Source organism: Mustelus asterias, chromosome 14 (assembly GCF_964213995.1).
Source record: "Mustelus asterias chromosome 14, sMusAst1.hap1.1, whole genome shotgun sequence".
NCBI classification, from domain to species: Eukaryota; Metazoa; Chordata; class Chondrichthyes; order Carcharhiniformes; family Triakidae; genus Mustelus; species Mustelus asterias.
This window is the reverse complement of record NC_135814.1, coordinates 51,136,914-51,154,802: the sequence shown is the minus strand read 5'-3', so window position 1 is coordinate 51,154,802 and position 17,889 is coordinate 51,136,914. Positions and strand designations below refer to the sequence as shown.

The 17,889-nt window shown below is 43.4% G+C and overlaps 1 protein-coding gene across 1 annotated transcript in view; it reads right to left on the bottom strand.

The window, feature by feature from the left end:
- LOC144504041 (rho guanine nucleotide exchange factor 25-like) overlaps nucleotides 1-17,614 on the bottom strand; it is a 62,107-nt gene extending 44,493 nt beyond the window's left edge. The window contains exons 1-4 of the mRNA XM_078229198.1: nucleotides 17,606-17,614; nucleotides 10,203-10,324; nucleotides 5,566-5,632; nucleotides 4,401-4,504 (exon numbers count right to left, since the gene is read on the bottom strand). Coding sequence (XP_078085324.1) covers nucleotides 4,401-4,504; nucleotides 5,566-5,632; nucleotides 10,203-10,264 — 233 coding nt within the window. The 5' untranslated portion in view covers nucleotides 10,265-10,324; nucleotides 17,606-17,614. The remainder of the gene's footprint in view (nucleotides 1-4,400; nucleotides 4,505-5,565; nucleotides 5,633-10,202; nucleotides 10,325-17,605) is intronic.
- Between the last annotated feature and the right edge of the window lie 275 nt (nucleotides 17,615-17,889).

Here is a 17,889-nt window from a genome sequence, read left to right as displayed (position 1 = left end):
CCAGTTGTCCTTCAGAAGGTAGTGGTGAATTGCCTTCTTGAACCGCTGCAGTCCCCAAGGTGTAGGTACACCTAGAGTGCTGATAGGGAGAGAATTCCAGTATCTTCATCCAGCGACAGTGAAGAAATGGTGAAATATTTCCAAGTCAGGATGATGAGTAACTTGGAGAGGCTAATGGTGCAGGATTGGGAAGAAAATCCATTCACAAGAAAGAGAATCTATCCACTCCCTCAACCATCAATGCACAGTGACAGCAGTGTGTACCATTCACAAGACGCATTGCAGCAACTTGATGGCTCTATCAAGGTTCCTTGTCCTGGAAGGACAAGGGCAGCTGCTCACCATCCTGACTTAGAACTATATCACTGTTCTTTCACTGTCGCTGGGTCAAAATCCTATAACCCTTCCTTAACAGCACTGTGGGTGTGCCTACACTACATGGACTGCAGTAGTTCAAGAAGGCAGCTCATCATCACCTTCTCAAGGGCAATTAGGTTTGGGCAATAAAAATGCTGGCTGGCCCAACAATGCCCACATCCTGTTAAAATAAATTTTAAAAGGTGATTTTCTGACTATGATGAGGCCTGTATATTTGAAATGAAAACTGCTTTCATCAAGAAACTAGGTATATATATAATAGTACTGTGAGATATTTCCCTAAATTTGCATTTCAATGATAAATATGGATTACTGATTTGTTTATGCATAGGAATGATCTTACATCCATAGAATGATTTTTATAAAAGGCACACAGCAATGTGTGACAGTGCTTTCACATAACAAATTGCATGCTTTATATTGCCATTGCGAATTCAGGTCCCTTTACGCTGTGTTGTGACTGGTACAAATTTAGCACTGAGGACATGTGATCTGAGGAAATGGCAAATGTAAAATGTAAATAAAAGCAAAAGAGTAGCTAGTCCTGGATAATAAGGGGACATGCTAACTGGAAAGAGAAAGAAATAAAGCAATTTATAAAGTACCTCCAATCTCAGAATGTCGATTGACATTTACAGAACTTCAGTTTTGCTGAAAAAAAGAGACATTTTGTCGAAGCTTTACATCTTGCACTCATCAGGACAACTGCAAGAATACAGATCTAAGGGAAGCAACAAATTTCTACTGCATGAGAAAAGAGTGCTGATTGGTAGGCAAGTGGAATCTGATTGGTGCATTCTCCATGGCAATGTTCCTTTCTTCTTACCCACCTGTTCTATGAAACAAATCACCCCCACTTCCTCTCACCTTTGCCCCTTTTCTAGACTAAAAACCCTCCCCGGTGAAAACCCTGGGTTTACCTTGCTTTAGGATCCACAGGTCTTCTGCCTGGGCCTGCTTGCAGTCCTGGTGTGCCCATTAATGAGTTCCTGGCTTGACCGGGACTGTTGGGCAGTGTGGCAGTGAGAGGCAGAGGTCCGGCTGGCAGGCTATTTAGCCTGCCCAGAGGCTTTGGCTGCAGAACAGGCCGGCATGGAGCAAGTCAGCTTCACGCAGATGCTGGTACCCATTGAAAAGTACATGTGTGCAGAGAAAGAAGAAGATAAATAAAGAAAGAAGATGACAACCCTGCAAGGCTACACTACAAATAGTTCCAGTGGTAAAACCATATCCCCTCCCAATCACTACTCTGAGTGCACATCCACTGTAGTTCAGGAGAATGGGGGGTGGTCTTATTGAAACATATAGGCCGGAATTCTCTGGCTGTTTTTGCTGGCGGGATTCTCTGGTCCTGCTGCAGTGAACGGAGATTTGGCTGAGCGCCAAGTTCTCTGTCCTCGCTGGCAGTGGTGGCGTGGTGTGAATGGCTGAGGAATTCCAGCCATAAGATCCTGAGGAGACTTGACATGGATCCCTGATAGGATACATCCACTAAACCAACTAACCTGCTCTGCAAAGGTGGGTCCATAATTTAAATATTTTAATTAGACTGCTTGTCTTAGGTTTTACCACCATTTTTAAATCGAACTGTGGCAGGCTTAGTCTTAGGAAACTGGTAGCTGAAATGTGGTTTTTTCTTTGTCCGTATGGTATCTTATAGCTAAAGGATGTTTCACACCCCACTCAAGGAGGGATAGTGAAATACTCTAATGCTTTGAATACAAGCCATAGCTGTAATCTTACCACGTTGCAGTCTGATCTTAGCCATTTAATGTTTATTATTAAGTCACTTAGCCGAAACATCATGATAAACTAATCTATTGTTCTGTCTATTCAAATTCATTCAAATTCTGATTAATAGTAGACACCCAACTGTTTTGGTATTGTATTCTCACAGATGTTGCTAAATTAAACATCTTTGTCACACAAGCAGAAGATGTTGCAAATTTTCAGCAGGTCTGACAGCATCTGTGGAGAGAGAAGTTAGTTTAACTTAACAACATCTGTGAGCATACAACCAAAAGAGAAAATGCTGGAAAATCTCAGCAGGTCTGGCAGCATCTGTAAGGAGAGAAAAGAGCTGACGTTTCAAGTCCAGATGACCCTTTGTCAAAGCTGTGAGCAAACAGCTGTTATAAAGCAGAGGTTGATCCCCCTCTGAGAACTAACACCGAAACACCCAAACATCACCTTATAATCTGTAAAAAGTGAGTGTGAAGTGGTGTGACCTGCTCTTCAGCAACTTCTAGTGTTTAAATAAAAAAATAAATCCCTGGCACTTACTCCAAAATCAACACGTAACAATTTATTTATCTAACTATCAGTGAACAAATTAACTAAACTCTTAACAAGCTGATAAAATCCCTTCTATTAACTATTGCAGAATAAAACAAGATTCTAATGGTATGCTGTTCAAATAAATACAATTCCCACTCTTAACAAAATAGCATTTAGTCACTCTCTAAATTACAACCAGGTATTGTGTCTTCTGGAATATTCTGGGCTTTCTCTATTGATTCTTCTGTCTGGAACTTCTTTCTTCTTTGGTACCTTTGCTACCTAGATGGTGCTTTCTCGAAGACATAGATGAATCTATGAGAACCAGCGATTCTCTCTCTCTGTCTCTCTCGAGAGCTGAAAGCTAAGAGTTGAGAGCTGATAGCTCTGCCAGGTGGCAGCTGCTCTATTCTCTTTGTCCCACTGCCCCCTTCTTTTATACCCACAATGGCGTATCAATATTTCCCACAATAGGATTAGTTGCAGGTTGTCAAAACCAACAGATTTAAATTTAATAGGTTTTTGGTATCTCAGTGCCTGATTCAAATTGATTGGCTAAATTCAAAAGCCTGTTGTCTTGGTAAAAACTGCTGCTTGACCTTTCGATACAAATGTTTCAGTTTGGGTTCCCTGTGTATTTGCATTTTAGATCTTTAAGCATGGGCAAAAACACTACCTTTTAACGGGACCCCGCAATGATTTCCCCCACCCCAGCATTTTACAATTTTACAAACATCAAATTTTAACTTCCTCCCTCCCATTCTACAATTACTCTACCCAACTACATCACACAATGAATATCATCACAAGGTGAGGCATGGAGGATTACATAACATAGTTGGATGTTTGCTACCAAATAGAATTTAAATGAATTTGAATAAACAGAACAATAAATTAGTTTATCATGATACTTTGGCTAAGTTACTTAATAATAACATATATTCAATGGCTAAGAGTAGAATGCAACGCGGTAAGATTAAATTTGTGGTTTGTATTCAAAGCGTTAGTGTATTTTGCCTTCCCTCCTTGAGTGGGGTGTGAAACATACTTTGACTTTAAGATACCATATGCACAGTGAAGAAACCACATTTCAGCTACCAGTTTCCTAAGCCCGAAGACTGAGCCTGCAACAATTCAATTTAAAATGGCGGTAAAACTTAAGACAAGCAGCCTAATTTAGATATTTAAATTGTGGATCACCTTTGCAGAGACGAGAACCGGGGGCACAATTTAAGAATAAAAGGTCTACCGTTTAAGATGGAGATGAGGAGAAATCTTTTCTGTCTGGTCATTAGTATGTGGCATTCTCTTCCCAGGAGCAGTAGAGGATGAGTAATTGAGTTTATTCAAGGCAGAGTTGGACAGGTTTTTGAGAGACAAGGGATATGAGGAACAGACAGAAAACTGGAATTGAAAACACAAACAGATCAACTATGGTCTTATTGATTGGTGGAGCAGGCTCAAAAGACTGATGATCTTCTCCTGCTCTTAAGTCCCATGTTCCTATGTGTTCCAGGACCATATCCAAAAAGATACCCACCTCTCCATAGGATTCTGCAAAGTTTAGATCTGCTTTTACTAAAAGATGACTGTTGGTTGTCAAATTATGCTGGGAACATTTTAAGATCATCAGAGAAAGAGGAGAGAATTAACAAAGAAACATGATTTGAGGAAAACAGAAATCACTTCACAAATTATTGATTTGTTTCTTTAACAATAACCATCTAAGATGGTTACCCACATACTTTTTGTGCCATTCGTAGATCTGTTGGACATTTCCAAAAATGATCTTATCTTTTCCCTTCATATCATCAGGAATTCCTTTCTCTTCCATTTTTTTCATGAAACCCTAAAATATCAAAAATGTGCAGAAATTGGTATCACGATTAAAGCCACCTGTAGTCAGGCCATAAAATCACTAATTACAGTTCCTTACCAATGTGTAAACTCAAATGAATAAAGACCTTCAGCCCTACTCCACAAGCGTCAATATAGCACAGTAGGTCCCACTGATGTCTGGCCTTGACTCTGCGAGAGTCCTGGTGTTAGGTGGGTTACCTAATGTAAATATTTCCAGTGAGCATCCTTTTAGGGAGCAAGTGGAGAAGGTAAAGCAAAATAGATCGATGGCTCCTTGTGCCATCTTCAAATGTTCAGACTCTGAAGTTGATTTGCCCCTTTACCAAAGGTTCAATCAAACATATTGCATGGCCAGAATTCTGAGGTTTCCAGCCAGGGCCCCACTTTGTCACTGAACTGGCCACTGGATTCTTTCGGCATCCTGATCATTGGACAGATGGGGTGAGGAGATAATGGATTTCATTTGGGGAATGCTTCCCTATTGGCCCTGTCTCCTATTACATCATGGGGCAGGTCGGAGATGGACAAGTGTTTAGGTTGCTCAGAAAATGACAGAAATGCATCCTTCAATTTAGTTTCCGGAATTTAAGTCACTAAAACTCCGGGTGCAAAGGGCTGGCTGTGCAGGTTTCTGTAAGTCAAGACTCTCTGTTCAAAAGATTAGAAAATACTTTGGCCTTCTTGCAGGTGCCAGCATTGATACCCTGTGAAGACTTCCGCAACATGCCTGAGAAGAATCCCATCCTCATTTCTTATTCCAGTGGAATGTATCAAATTGATCCTGTGTCTAGAATATTGGCTGGATCTGGGGGAGTGGTTGTGTGAGGATGTGTGTGTATGTGTGTGTGTGTTGGGGGGGGGAGGTAGTGGGGGGTTGGGTGAGGGCACAAATGTTGTGAGTGGAAGGTGGAGGTCTCACCACCCCAGAGATGCACTCTATTCACACAAACTGGGCTCCCAAATTAAGCAACTGGATTAAGAGGGCCTCTGACAGTGAAAATTACTAAACATATTTTCAGTGGTATTCCAATTAGATAACATTCATCTCACCTCTACCACAACTCCCAAGTCTTTAACGTAAACTTTCTCAGTTTGAACAACTTCATTTAGGACGTACCTGAAATGATATATAGATATTAAAAAAGGTTACGTATCAATCGCTAAGAATTACATTTGGAACTAGGAACAGGAGAAGGCTATTTATTCCCTCAAGTCTGCTCCACCATTCAATGAGATCACTGCCGGAAATGTCTGTTAACCTCGGGCGGGAATTTCCGTGCTTGCCCGAGCGAGGTTGTAATGTCCCGCCTCATGTCTGATTTGTGACCTAACTCCATATCTTTGCCCTATATCCGTTAATACTGTTTAACACAAACTTATCAATCTCAGATTTCAAGTAAAGAAATGATGCAATATCAACTGCCATTTTACAGAAGAGAATTCCCAACTCTCATTGTCCTTTACCAATAGAAACGTTTCCTAATTTCACCCCGAAATACTTCTCTATTTTGTTAGGATTTTTACCCCCAGTCCCAGATTCCTCAGCCAACAAAAATAGATTCTCTCTATCTAACGAATCAGTTCCCTTTAACATATCAGAAACTCACATCAAATAAACCCTTAATGTTCTAAATTCCAGCGAGTACGATTCTAGCTTGTGTAACCTCTTCTTGTAATTTAACCCATGAATCCAGGTATCATAAATTTGTGCTGCCGTCCCTCTAATATATCCTTCCTCTGCTATGGTACCCAGAACTGAATAAGAACATTCCAATGCAATTGACTTTTAACTGCCATCTAAAACTGACTAGAAGCCACTCAGTGTGTACCAAACCATGACAAAAATGTGCCAGCAGAAATATTTTCAATACTAGGACTGTTGTGGTTCAGGAAGGCAGCTCTTCACCACTGTCTCAAGAACAACTTGGGATGGGTAATCTGTGCTGTCTTTACCAGTTAAACCCTCATCCCATGAGTGAAGAAAAGGTGTGGTTGTGGTGAACCATCGTTGGTTCTCACTAGGTAGTACTGAGCCAGGGTCTGGCCAGTACTACGAGTATGTATATATGTTGCTGTTGGGGTTAGGGATAGGTTGTTCTACTTGTTGCTGTTGGGGTTAGGGTTGGGCTGTTACACCTGTATTATAGTTATTATGGTACATCCTAGTCGGGCTCCACCTCCTGGGAGAGGTATAAAGGTCACTGCTCTGTCTAGGACCCCTCAGTCTGGGATCGTGTACTATACATGGTAGCTTCGTTGTAATAGTAAATAAAAGCCTTTATTTCCTTGAGCATCTCAAGCCTCGTGTGTGATAACGCGCATCAGTGGTTTAACCAGAAATTTCTATAGCTGCAACATGACTTCTCATCCCTTATATTCTAGACTTCGAGATATAATGGACATAATTCCATTAGTGTTTTTGCCGATGTCTTTAACATTGTAATGATCTGTGTACATGATCCCTATATATCTCTTTGGACCTCCACTGCTTCTCGTCTTTCACTATTGAGAAAGTATTCTGATCGACCCTACTGAGGCCCAAAATGGATGACCTCCTCATACTTGTTTATATTCAAAATCATTTCTCACAATTTGTCCCTACATTTAAAGTAAAATTAAAAGTTTATTTATTAGTCACAAGTAGGCTGACATTAACACTGCAATGGAGTTACTGTGAAAATCCCCTAGTCGCCACACTCCAGCGCCTGTTGGGTACATAAGGGAGAATTTATCACGGCCAATTCACCTAACTTGCACATCTTTGGACTGTGGGAGGAAACTGGAGCACCCGGAGGAAACCCAGGCAGACACAGTGAGAATGTGCAAACTCCACACAGACAGTGACCCAAGCCGGGAATCGAACTCAGATCCCTGGCACTGTGAGGTAGCAGTGCTAACCACTGTGCCACCGTGCCAAGACAATGCGGGGCTACTGTGCATGCGCCAATCTCCACTCTGACAGATCGGCGCAAGTGCAACAGCCCACTCAGCACTATGCTGCCGGCCTCTTGAGTAGGAATAGGGATTTGCAGATGTGCTGGGAACAGTCAGTCAGAGACCAGTCCACGCTGGAAATCGGCGGGAAGGCAGGTAAGTCATTTGAATCTTTTTTTCATGTATTTTAAATAGGTTTTCAATGTCTTTATCGGGAACTTGCCGGTCCTGATTGAATCTCCCAATCCGCCAGGAGTACTTCATTCCAGCGGGGTTTAGAGTAGCTCCCCACGTTCGGGGAACTAGCAGAAGACCCCACTGGAATGAAGGAGGGCGATCGGGGCTCCCCAGGGGTCGGGTGGGAGAGGGTGGTGCCCCCTGGGCGTGGGAACCCTGACAGTGCCAGCCTGTGCCCCCTGGCACTACCCAAGGGACAAAGTGCTCATGCCCAGGGGCACCTTGGCACTACCCATCAGGCATCGGGCAGTGCTAAGAGGGCGGGGCCTATTGCGGACAAGGCCTAGGGGCAATCGGTGGGGGTGGGGGGTCCCGCTGCCACTCTGCAGACAGGATCGGTCTGGGATAGAGGGAGGGCAGCGATTGGGGAGCTGGTGGTCTGCCGGGGGTGGTGTGCCTTCTGGAAAGGGCCTGATCCCGGGGGGTTAGCGGGGGGGGGGGGATCTGCGGGCTGAGGTGAGTGGGGGAATCACCACTGCTGGGGGGGGCAGGGGGTGGGCTGGACATCGGGGCGCTCCGGGGTGGGGGGGGGGGGGGGGGCTCAGGGCTGGCCCGGGAATTGTTGTGGGGGCCGTGATCAAGCCATGGAGGGGGCACTGGAGGGGCAGCAGAATGGGGATCCCGGGCTGGCTAGCGATCGAGCTGGCCAGCAAACGGGGAGACTGACAGATCGCGGCCACTGCATATGCGTAGAGTTCAGAGCTGACAAACTCTGGCGCGGATAGGCCCTGCCTCCTGGGTTTTTAATTTGATTCACAATTGTGACCTCTGCAGTGCACAGAGTGGGGAGATTAGAGTGTGAAGTTGAACTGAGAAAAAAGTCGTGATCTAGAACAGTTTTCCCACCAATTCAGCACTTTTGGGAGAATCGCCCCCATTGTTAGGATATTACATAACCAATCATTAGGTGCATCATTTCTATGGTTCGTTGCTCTGAGGAGCTGTGTTCCCGTAGTTTTGAAGTGAAATCTGATTCCTGCACAAGATAAAAAGAGCATTCTCAGTCCAGGGGTTCTTCCATGTGCTTTGTGCAGGGTTCCCAGTGTGTTGGTGATGCCCCTTCACAGTGACTGAAGATTGGTGGCATCATCTCACGTGAGAACACCATCCACCAGGTACACGGTACATACTCTTGCAATTCGGCCAACGTTGTCTAGCTGATACGCTGCAAGAAAGGATGTCCCGAGGCATGGTACATTGGGGAAACTATGCAGACGCTGCGACAACAGATGAATGAACACCGCTCGACAATCACCAGGCAAGACTGTTCTCTTCCTGTTGGGGAGCACTTCAGCGGTCACGGGCATTCGACCTCTGATATTCGGGTAAGCGTTCTCCAAGGCGGCCTTCGCGACACACGACAACGCAGAGTCGCTGAGCAGAAACTGATAGCCAAGTTCTGCACACACGAGGACGGCCTCAACCGGGATATTGGGTTCATGTCACACTATTTGTAACCCCCACAGTTGCCTAGACCTGCAGAGTTTCACTGGCTGTCTTGTCTGGAGACAATACACATCTTTTTAGCCTGTCTTGATGCTCTCTCCACTCACATTGTTTTGTTTCTTAAAGACTTGATTAGTTGTAAGTATTCGCATTCCAACCATTATTCATGTAAATTGAGTTTGTGTCTTTATATGCTCTGTTTGTGAACAGAATTCCCACTCACCTGAAGAAGGGGCTTAGAGCTCTGAAAGCTTGTGTGGCTTTTGCTACCAAATAAACCTGTTGGACTTTAACCTGGTGTTGTTAAACCATATTGATGCCCAGTCCTTACTTGGCATTTTGCTTTGGCAAGACCACTCACCACTCTTTCCCCAGACCACATGACTGAGTGGCCACAGCTTTGGCCACTCTACTGCATCCTGAGATCTCATCTCAGGCCCAGGCATTGTCCAGGCTTCACTCCAAGGCCCTGAGCACAACCTAAGAAGCCTGTGACCTAGTAGCAAAATGCATCTTCAAGAATGGAGTTTTTCACATTTGACAGTCAGCCCGCTGGCCTCTCCTTTGCCACCTCCACCACTACCCCACCAGTATCCTGGAGTCCATCCCAGACAAAGGATTGGAGTCAATGCAGAAAATGCTGGGAATTCACAAATGGAAATGAAGGCAGGCCTATATTTCAGATGAAAAACACTTCTTCTTGTTTTTAGATTTTCAACCACCTGTTGTGTAAGCTGTTGGTTTCACATTACCATGTCCGCCAGAAAAAGCACAAGGAAACAAAGGTCCAAATTTCCAGTGGGGAAAGTGTTGTCGTGACCAGTCACCTGGAAATCATTGAGCCAATAAATAAAGTGGAATGAGATAATATCTGGAGGGGTAGAATTTGGTTCAGTATCAACTATTGACCTTACAGAGTTTTCCTCGTGTCCTGCCACTATTTGAAATGATAAACTACTACACCTACACAAGACGTGTTCATCACTTTTGGGCAGTGAATCAAAACTTAATATGCAGATCATATTTAAGACCATATTTTACTTCTCAGATTATAAAAACATTTAGCTTACAGTCTGCTTTTAAAAGCTTTGGCCTGTTTTTCTTCATCGTGAGGTGGCATTGAAGAATTCATTGACTTGGAATGAAGGTGAAATTTCAAATGACTTAGGAAACAACAGTCTAGTTCCAGAACCTAGAAGAGAATAAACGTTGACATGAGAAATTTGTACTCTTTTAATAAAAAGTGAACAAACTGTATCTATGAATACTGCATGAAGGCTAAACTGGATTTCCCCTGAAAATGGGCACAACGATTGCCTGTTCAAATATAATTTGATTTGATTTATTATTGTCACATGTATTAGTATACTGTGAAAAGTATTGTTTCTTGCGCGCTATACAGACAAAGCATACAGTACATAGAGAAGGAAACAAGAGAGTGCAGAATGTAGTGTAACAGTCTTAGTTAGGGTGTAGAGAAAGATCAACTTAATGCAAGGTAGATCCATTCAAAAGTCTGACAGCCGCAGGGAAGAAGCTGTTCTTGAGTCGGTTGGTACATGACCTCAGACTTTTGTATCTTTTTCCCAACGAAAGAAGGTGGAAGAGAGAATGTCCGGGATGCGTGGGGTCCTTAATTATGCTGGCTGCTTTGCTAAGGCAGCGAGAAGTGTAGACAGAGTCAATGGATGGGAGGCTGGTTAATGCATAGAAACGTCATGTTAGCTGCTCATTATAATGATTTTATGTGCGGCCAGCTCCCTCCGTATTGTTCACTGGCTGCACTAATTAGTGGGGGGGCCCTATATTGTTACTTGCTGGCATTACTTTCGGAAAGTTTGCACCCCTTAAGTGGAAGGGGCAAGTGTGGCCGTCAGAGGATCTGACAACAATGGCTGACCACTGGAGAGAGAATGCACCAAGGTTTTTGAATATTGCAATGGAGGCCTTGATGGAGGAGGTGAAAAGATGGAACAATAAACTCTCTGTTGGGAGGGGGTTTTGGCAGGGTTAGTACTGTATCATTCAAACAAATTGCATGACACTCAATGACACATTCTTCTTTCTCTTACAGGAGAACGTGGTGCACTACCTGAGGCAACAGGAATAACTGGAGGAAGAGAGGGCCAATCACAGCTTCTAACCCCCTAGTCAAGGAGGAAACAATGTTGACCATTCGAGGCCATTGCTAAGGTTGTGGCTAACACTAATGTTGAATCCATTGAAGATGGCGGTATCCTCGTACCTAATTCTCCTTTTCATGTCTCACTTCCCCCTTATCCCACACTCTCTTCTCAAGTACTAATTGCAGATAGTGTAATAATGCCATCTTATTTTTCCCTCAGTGTTCCCTGGTTTTAGACTCAGCAGCCAGGGGAAATATCTTATCCACATCCGCCCTCATATGCCCTGTAAGAATTTTATAAGTTACAATGAGATCACCCTTCAGTCTTTGAAACTTTAGGGGATACAGATGCAATTCCCTCAGCCTCTTTTCAAAAGACATTCCCACCATCCCAGGCATGTCCATTGCACTCCCTCTATGGCAAGTATATCCCACCTTAGACAAAGGGACCAAAAGTGTACACAATATTCCAGATGAGGTCTCATCAAGGCTCAATACAACTGCACCAAGTCATCTTTACACCTCTGCTCAAATGCCCTTGCGATGAAGGCCAACTTACCATTTGCAATGACACCCAGATGCCTTTGGATGCCAACACTTCCCACCTCTCACCATTTAAGAAATATTCTGCCTTTCTGTTTTTTCAACCAAAGTGAATAATTTCACACTTACTGACATTATATTCTATTTGCCATGTTCTTGTCCATTCACTTAGCTTGTCCAAGTTCTCTTGGAACTTCCTTGCATTCTCCTCACAATCTATGTTCCCATCCAATTTATGGGGTGATCTTACTGGCTCGTCCCACAGGTCGATGGACGGGGCAAGCCAGTAAGATCGTGCGAGGGTTTGCACCCAGTTTCTCACCCCTCACGATATCACTGGGCCTGGATTTCCATTGAGATCAGCCTTGTGCCCGAGAAGGGTATGGGTCCCCATCAATGGGGACTTGACGTGATGGTCTCACGGGTAGGACCAAAGACCACTGAGGCCACTTGGGGGCATGCCAGCCTGGCATCCTGGCACTGCCCATTGGACAGTGCCAAAGTTGCGGTACTTAGGGAGGGGCAAGCCTAAGGGGAGGGACCAGGACCATAATGATGGTGGGGCCAAAGGAGAAGTGTGTGGGGGGAGCTGCACACTCTGCAACCAGAGATCGGCTGGGGTGGCGATTGACTGGATGTGGGCGGGGAGTGTGGTGACCAGGCTGGGAGGTGGAGGGTGCGGGGCAATATCCTTGGGGGGGGGGGAGGGGGACTGATCTGCTGGGGAGGCCAACAATTACAGTTGCACAGAACAGAGAAATCTGTGCATGCGCGATTGCGTCCTCTACTATAAGTAGCCAGCTGTCCAGCGAACTTAGGTCCTACCCTCCCCATACTGGCAGGAAACAGATTGTGCATAATGTTTTGCACTAAGTGGCATAACATTTGATTTGTGGCCTCGCTGAAAAAACTGATCTGGAACTCCCATTTTTACACTTGTTCAGCACTTAGAAATGTTTTGGTAAGATCACCCCCTTGGTGTCATCAGTAAAATTAAAAATATAAAGTTGTTCCCACATCCAAATCAATGATATAGATTGTGAACGGCTCCTCACACTGATTCTGGCAGTACTCCACGAATAGCTTGCCATCCTGAAAATGGTCCATTTATTCCTATTCTCTGCTTTTTGTTTGTTAACTAATTCTTAATCCAGACATGTATGTTTCCCCCAATCCTATGCACTCTAATTTTATTCACTAAGCTCCTGTGTGGGACCTTATCAAAAGCCTTCTGAAAATCCAAATACACCCCATCCACTGGGTTCTCCTTTACCAATGCTAACAAGTAGTACTCTTAACAAACTCCAAAAAGTTTATCAAACATGATTTCCCTTTCATAAATCTGTGTTGACTCTGCCCAATTTTACCATTCTTTTCTTAATGTCCAGTTATTATATCCTTTATAATAGATTCTAACATTTTCTCTATTACTGATGTCAAACTAACAGGTTTGTAGTTCTCCATTCTCCCTCTTCCTCCCTTCTTAAACAGTGACATTCCACTTGCTACTTTCTATTCTGCAGGAAATTTTTCTGAATCTATAGAATTTTGAAGCTTAACCATCAATGCATCCATTATCTCCTGAGCCACCTCCTTCAACACTCTGGGATGTAGTTCATCTGGTCCAAGTTGAAAGGGTTAAAAATCACACACGTTTAAAAATCACATAAGCTGCAAGCTGAACCTCAGTCACACAGGGAAAGCTATATACAAATGACAGGTTTTGATTAAAGTAAGCCCAGATAAGTGTCAAGGACTATCTAATCGACTGATATGCAGCTGCAGTTCATGTCTTCCCAATAGAAGAAGGATCAATGGGAAGGGAGGTTGAGATACCATTGGCCAGAGATATAGCAATAATTTCTTGACAATATAACATGCACAAGTTTTAATTGGACATTATACCCTTATGGATGCATGATGTAACCTTAACTGTGATTGGATAGAGACAACTCATATTCTTTTTATTTATATATGCTAATTACTTGTAATCAAAGATGAGACTTTAATTGCTTTTATATTTCTTAATTTTTCACTCTGAATGGACATTCAGGGTCCTATAGCTATAGTAAAGTTAATCTTGGAACTACTCTGTTAGTTTGTTTGGCTACTTGAGGGGAACGATAGTTTTTAAATACAACAAGTGAACCATCGTAACAGCCCCTAACACAAAGGATTTATCAACTTCAATCCAATTAACTTTTCAAGTACTAACTTTTTATTAATAATTTATTTTAGTTCCTTGGTTTCACAAGTCCCTTGGTCACCTATTATTTCTGGAAGATTTTCTGTATCTCCTTTCATGAAGTCAGACATGAAGTAGTTGTTTAGTTTCTCTATTATAAATCTCCATTATAAAAGTATCCTGTCCCCACACATTGGACCCATATTTGTCCTAACTAACCTTTTCCTTTCGACATACCTGAAGAACGACACCTGAAACAGTGCAGCACTCCCTCAGCTTCATACTGAAGAAAATTTCACAGCAGGGGAAACGTGTGACATATTTGAAAAGCTTATGTATTGGTTTCTTTACATTCCAACGAGAGGGTAGTACAGACAACAGAACTGTAATCTGAAGCAATCTGACTGAAATCAGAATCATTACAACATAAATTGACATAAAAACCAGTCTTTGCAAAAGAAAGGCTCTACCTGTCATTCAAATTCAGCTCGTTGGGTGTTGTTGTGTGCAATAGCCTCAGTACATAATATGAAAATCATATTCAAAGGGCAAAAACAAAATTCCTGTCTTAAGATAAATTGATTAAAAAATGCTTTGTGGTTCTGAGCAAAAACTCAACTAAGTGAACAGCAAGATTGGAGGAAACCCACGCAGACATGGGGACAATGTGCAAACTCCACACAGACAGTGACCCGAGGATGGAATTGAACTTGGTTCCCTGGCATTGTGAGGCAGCAGTGCTAACCACTAGGCCGCCCCTTGTAACAGGTAAGGTGATTAAAATGCCGGACTTTAGAGATTTCCAAAACACGTGAAGAAATGGCAGTTCAAAAGGTGGCCCCTGTTTATTTAATAAAGTTAGAAGCGGTGGAACTGTAAAGCAGGTGGACTGGCTAAGTTAATGAGCTGGAATCATGATGGAGCTCAAGGGCAGCTCAGGGAAATGTTTCAGTTTTGGGAGTTAGAACTAAATGAGTTTAAACGCATTTGGTTAACCTTGAAAGGTTGTAAAACCCATTTACTTCATAAGGTCAAAGAAGAAATTGTAAATGTGGGTTAATTAACCTAAAGGTCTGTTTGAAGACACCCCAAAGCTGGCCCCTCACCCCCCTCGCCAGGGCCTGTCGGGGTGCTTCCAAGCAAGGCCCCCCCCCACCTCAACCCACTTCCAAATTACCATCGCATTCAGCTCTATCAACAATCACCGCTGCAGACTAGGGATTCTCCCAGCAGTGGCCGTTGTTATCAGTGGCTATTGTTATCAGTGGTTATTGCTGTCAGTGGCTATTGCTGTCAGTGGCTATTGCTGTCAGTGGCTATTGCTATCAGTGGCTATTGCTGTCAGTGGCTATTGCTGTCAGTGGCTATTGCTATCAGTGGCTATTGCTGTCATTGACTATTGCTATCAATGGCTATTGCTGTCAGTGGCTATTGCTGTCAGTGGCTATTGCTATCAGTGGCTATTGCTGTCAGTGGCTATTGCTGTCAGTGGCTATTGCTGTCAGTGGCTATTGCTGTCAGTGGCTATTGCTGTCAGTGGCTATTGCTATCAGTGGCTATTGCTGTCATTGACTATTGCTATCAGTGGTTATTGCTATCAGTGGCTATTGCTGTCAGTGGCTATTGCTGTCAGTGGCTATTGCTGTCAGTGGCTATTGCTGTCAGTGGCTATTGCTATCAGTGGCTATTGCTGTCATTGACTATTGCTATCAGTGGTTATTGCTATCAGTGGCTATTGCTATCAGTGGCTATTGCTGTCATTGACTATTGCTATCAGTGGCTATTGCTGTCATTGACTATTGCTATCAGTGGCTATTGCTGTCATTGACTATTGCTGTCAGTGGCTATTGCTGTCAGTAGCTATTGCTATCAGTGGCTATTGCTGTCAGTGGCTATTGCTGTCAGTGGCTATTGCTGTCAGTGGCTATTGCTGTCAGTGGCTATTGCTGGGATCAGGGAGCTTTTTGTTTTATTAATTCAAGGGATGTGGGCTTCACCGGCCAGGTCAGCATTCATTGCCTATCTCTAATTGCCCTTGGGAAGCTGGTGGTGAGCTGATGGCTGTATAATTGGTTGGAAGCTCTCAGAGGTGGAACTTGCTCCCCTGATGGAGGCAGAATGCCTGCCTCAAGCCAATTATAAACCTGATTGCCGTTAAATGACTGAGGGGCCAGCTGGCCAAATGGGGGCCAGGACTTACCCCTGACCTTTATACCACCAACCCTCCATTCCAGCATAAAATCCAGCCCCAAATGTGTCTTAAAGGCAGTAGAAACCTCAAAGAGGCCAGACAAAAGAGAACAAATTTAAAATCTGGCAGTTGCAAGGTTGTGTGAAGGCCCAGCAAGGCGGGTGGAGGCTGAGTGGATAGGGTTAGGTGAGCGGGGAATCACAGGCATGGGAAGACTGTGGGGGAGCCTCCAATGGTTAGCTTAGTTGGTTGGATGGCTAGTTTGTGTTGCAGAGTGATGCCAACAACACGGGTTCAATTCCTGTTCCGGCTGAGGTTAATCATGAAGACCCACCTTCTCAACGCTGCCTCTTGCCTGAGGTGTGGTGATCCTCAGGTTAAATAAGTCCACTTTGTACATGGTGCAAGCTGCATGAGGCAACATGTACTTGCAGTGACTGTACAAATGCAGGCATTCGAAGTACAATTGTAACCAGAGCTCCAAATTTTAACACACAAGCTGATCAGTCATATTTTAAAAAGGTGAGACCAACATTGCGGCACTGTGGTATCTGCATCACATCAAAGGGGAGAGCAGCCTATGGTCACCTGGGACTATGGTGAATTTACCTTTACACACTTGGTGCACTGTCCAACTTATTCTCAATCAATACCCAGAGAGGACTATTGGTTTACTGTTACAACAGCACTGTTAAAAATATAAGTTGGTTCAGCTTTCCCGATCTAAAACAAATAACTGATCTATAATTTCTCAAGAATCAATTCAAAAATATATTAATCAATGGAATGCAAACTGGAGTCAAAGAATAAACTTTTGCAACAGACCACAGATGGTTGATCACAAAGTAATCACTTAGTAAAAAGAACGAAGTCCTCGGCAAAATACTTACGGGGATGGACAAACTAAGCTTACCCAGGCCACAACACAAGGAAACATTCAAAACTTGAGAGTAAACTTACCAAACCAGCTTCAATAACTTAAACACAGTCGACTCTAATGTTTTCCAGCTGAAGTTCAATCTGCAGCAGCAGGAACAGTCAGTTTGTTTCAACAGACCAGTGTAGGAGAGGGAATGGAAGGAAATGTGTGTTGTTTATATGGACTATTCATAGCAAACATTATTCATGAGATTACAACAGTGGCTGTGAACAGGGCAGATTGGTTTGCATGTATTTTGCATGCTTCTTACAACTATACAGATTGTATCAAATGAAACAAGCACCTCTAGACTCCATATTATAATCAACAAGTTGTATTATACAATTGCATTCTGGATAGAATAAAGTCTCAGCTGTTTTCAGTAACAGACATTTACATAAAGAAATGTAAGTATCATACAGTTCAGGGATCATTTTCACTCTCCCAGGTTGGGAGTAGGGTGAGCAGTTAAAAAAGTACATTCATTTCTTGTTGATCTCTGATTATAACACTATTGGTTTAGAATCCTGTTGAACTCTAGTTATAGCTTCATAACAAACAGAAATCGGAGTTCAATGGTGTAGGTAGAACCACCATGAGATTTTAAGCCGCTCCTAAGTTGGCCAAATGAATCTTTCAAGGTCTGCTATGATAAGTTTAAAGAAGGCATTCCTTGGTGGAACTCAGAGGAACAGGGTTACTTCTACATCGGAGGGGGGTGGCGGAGGAGGTGGGGGTGGTGGTTCCAATTGGGATGGCGGAGGTAAATGCCGGCTCTGATCAAGGGTGGGGGG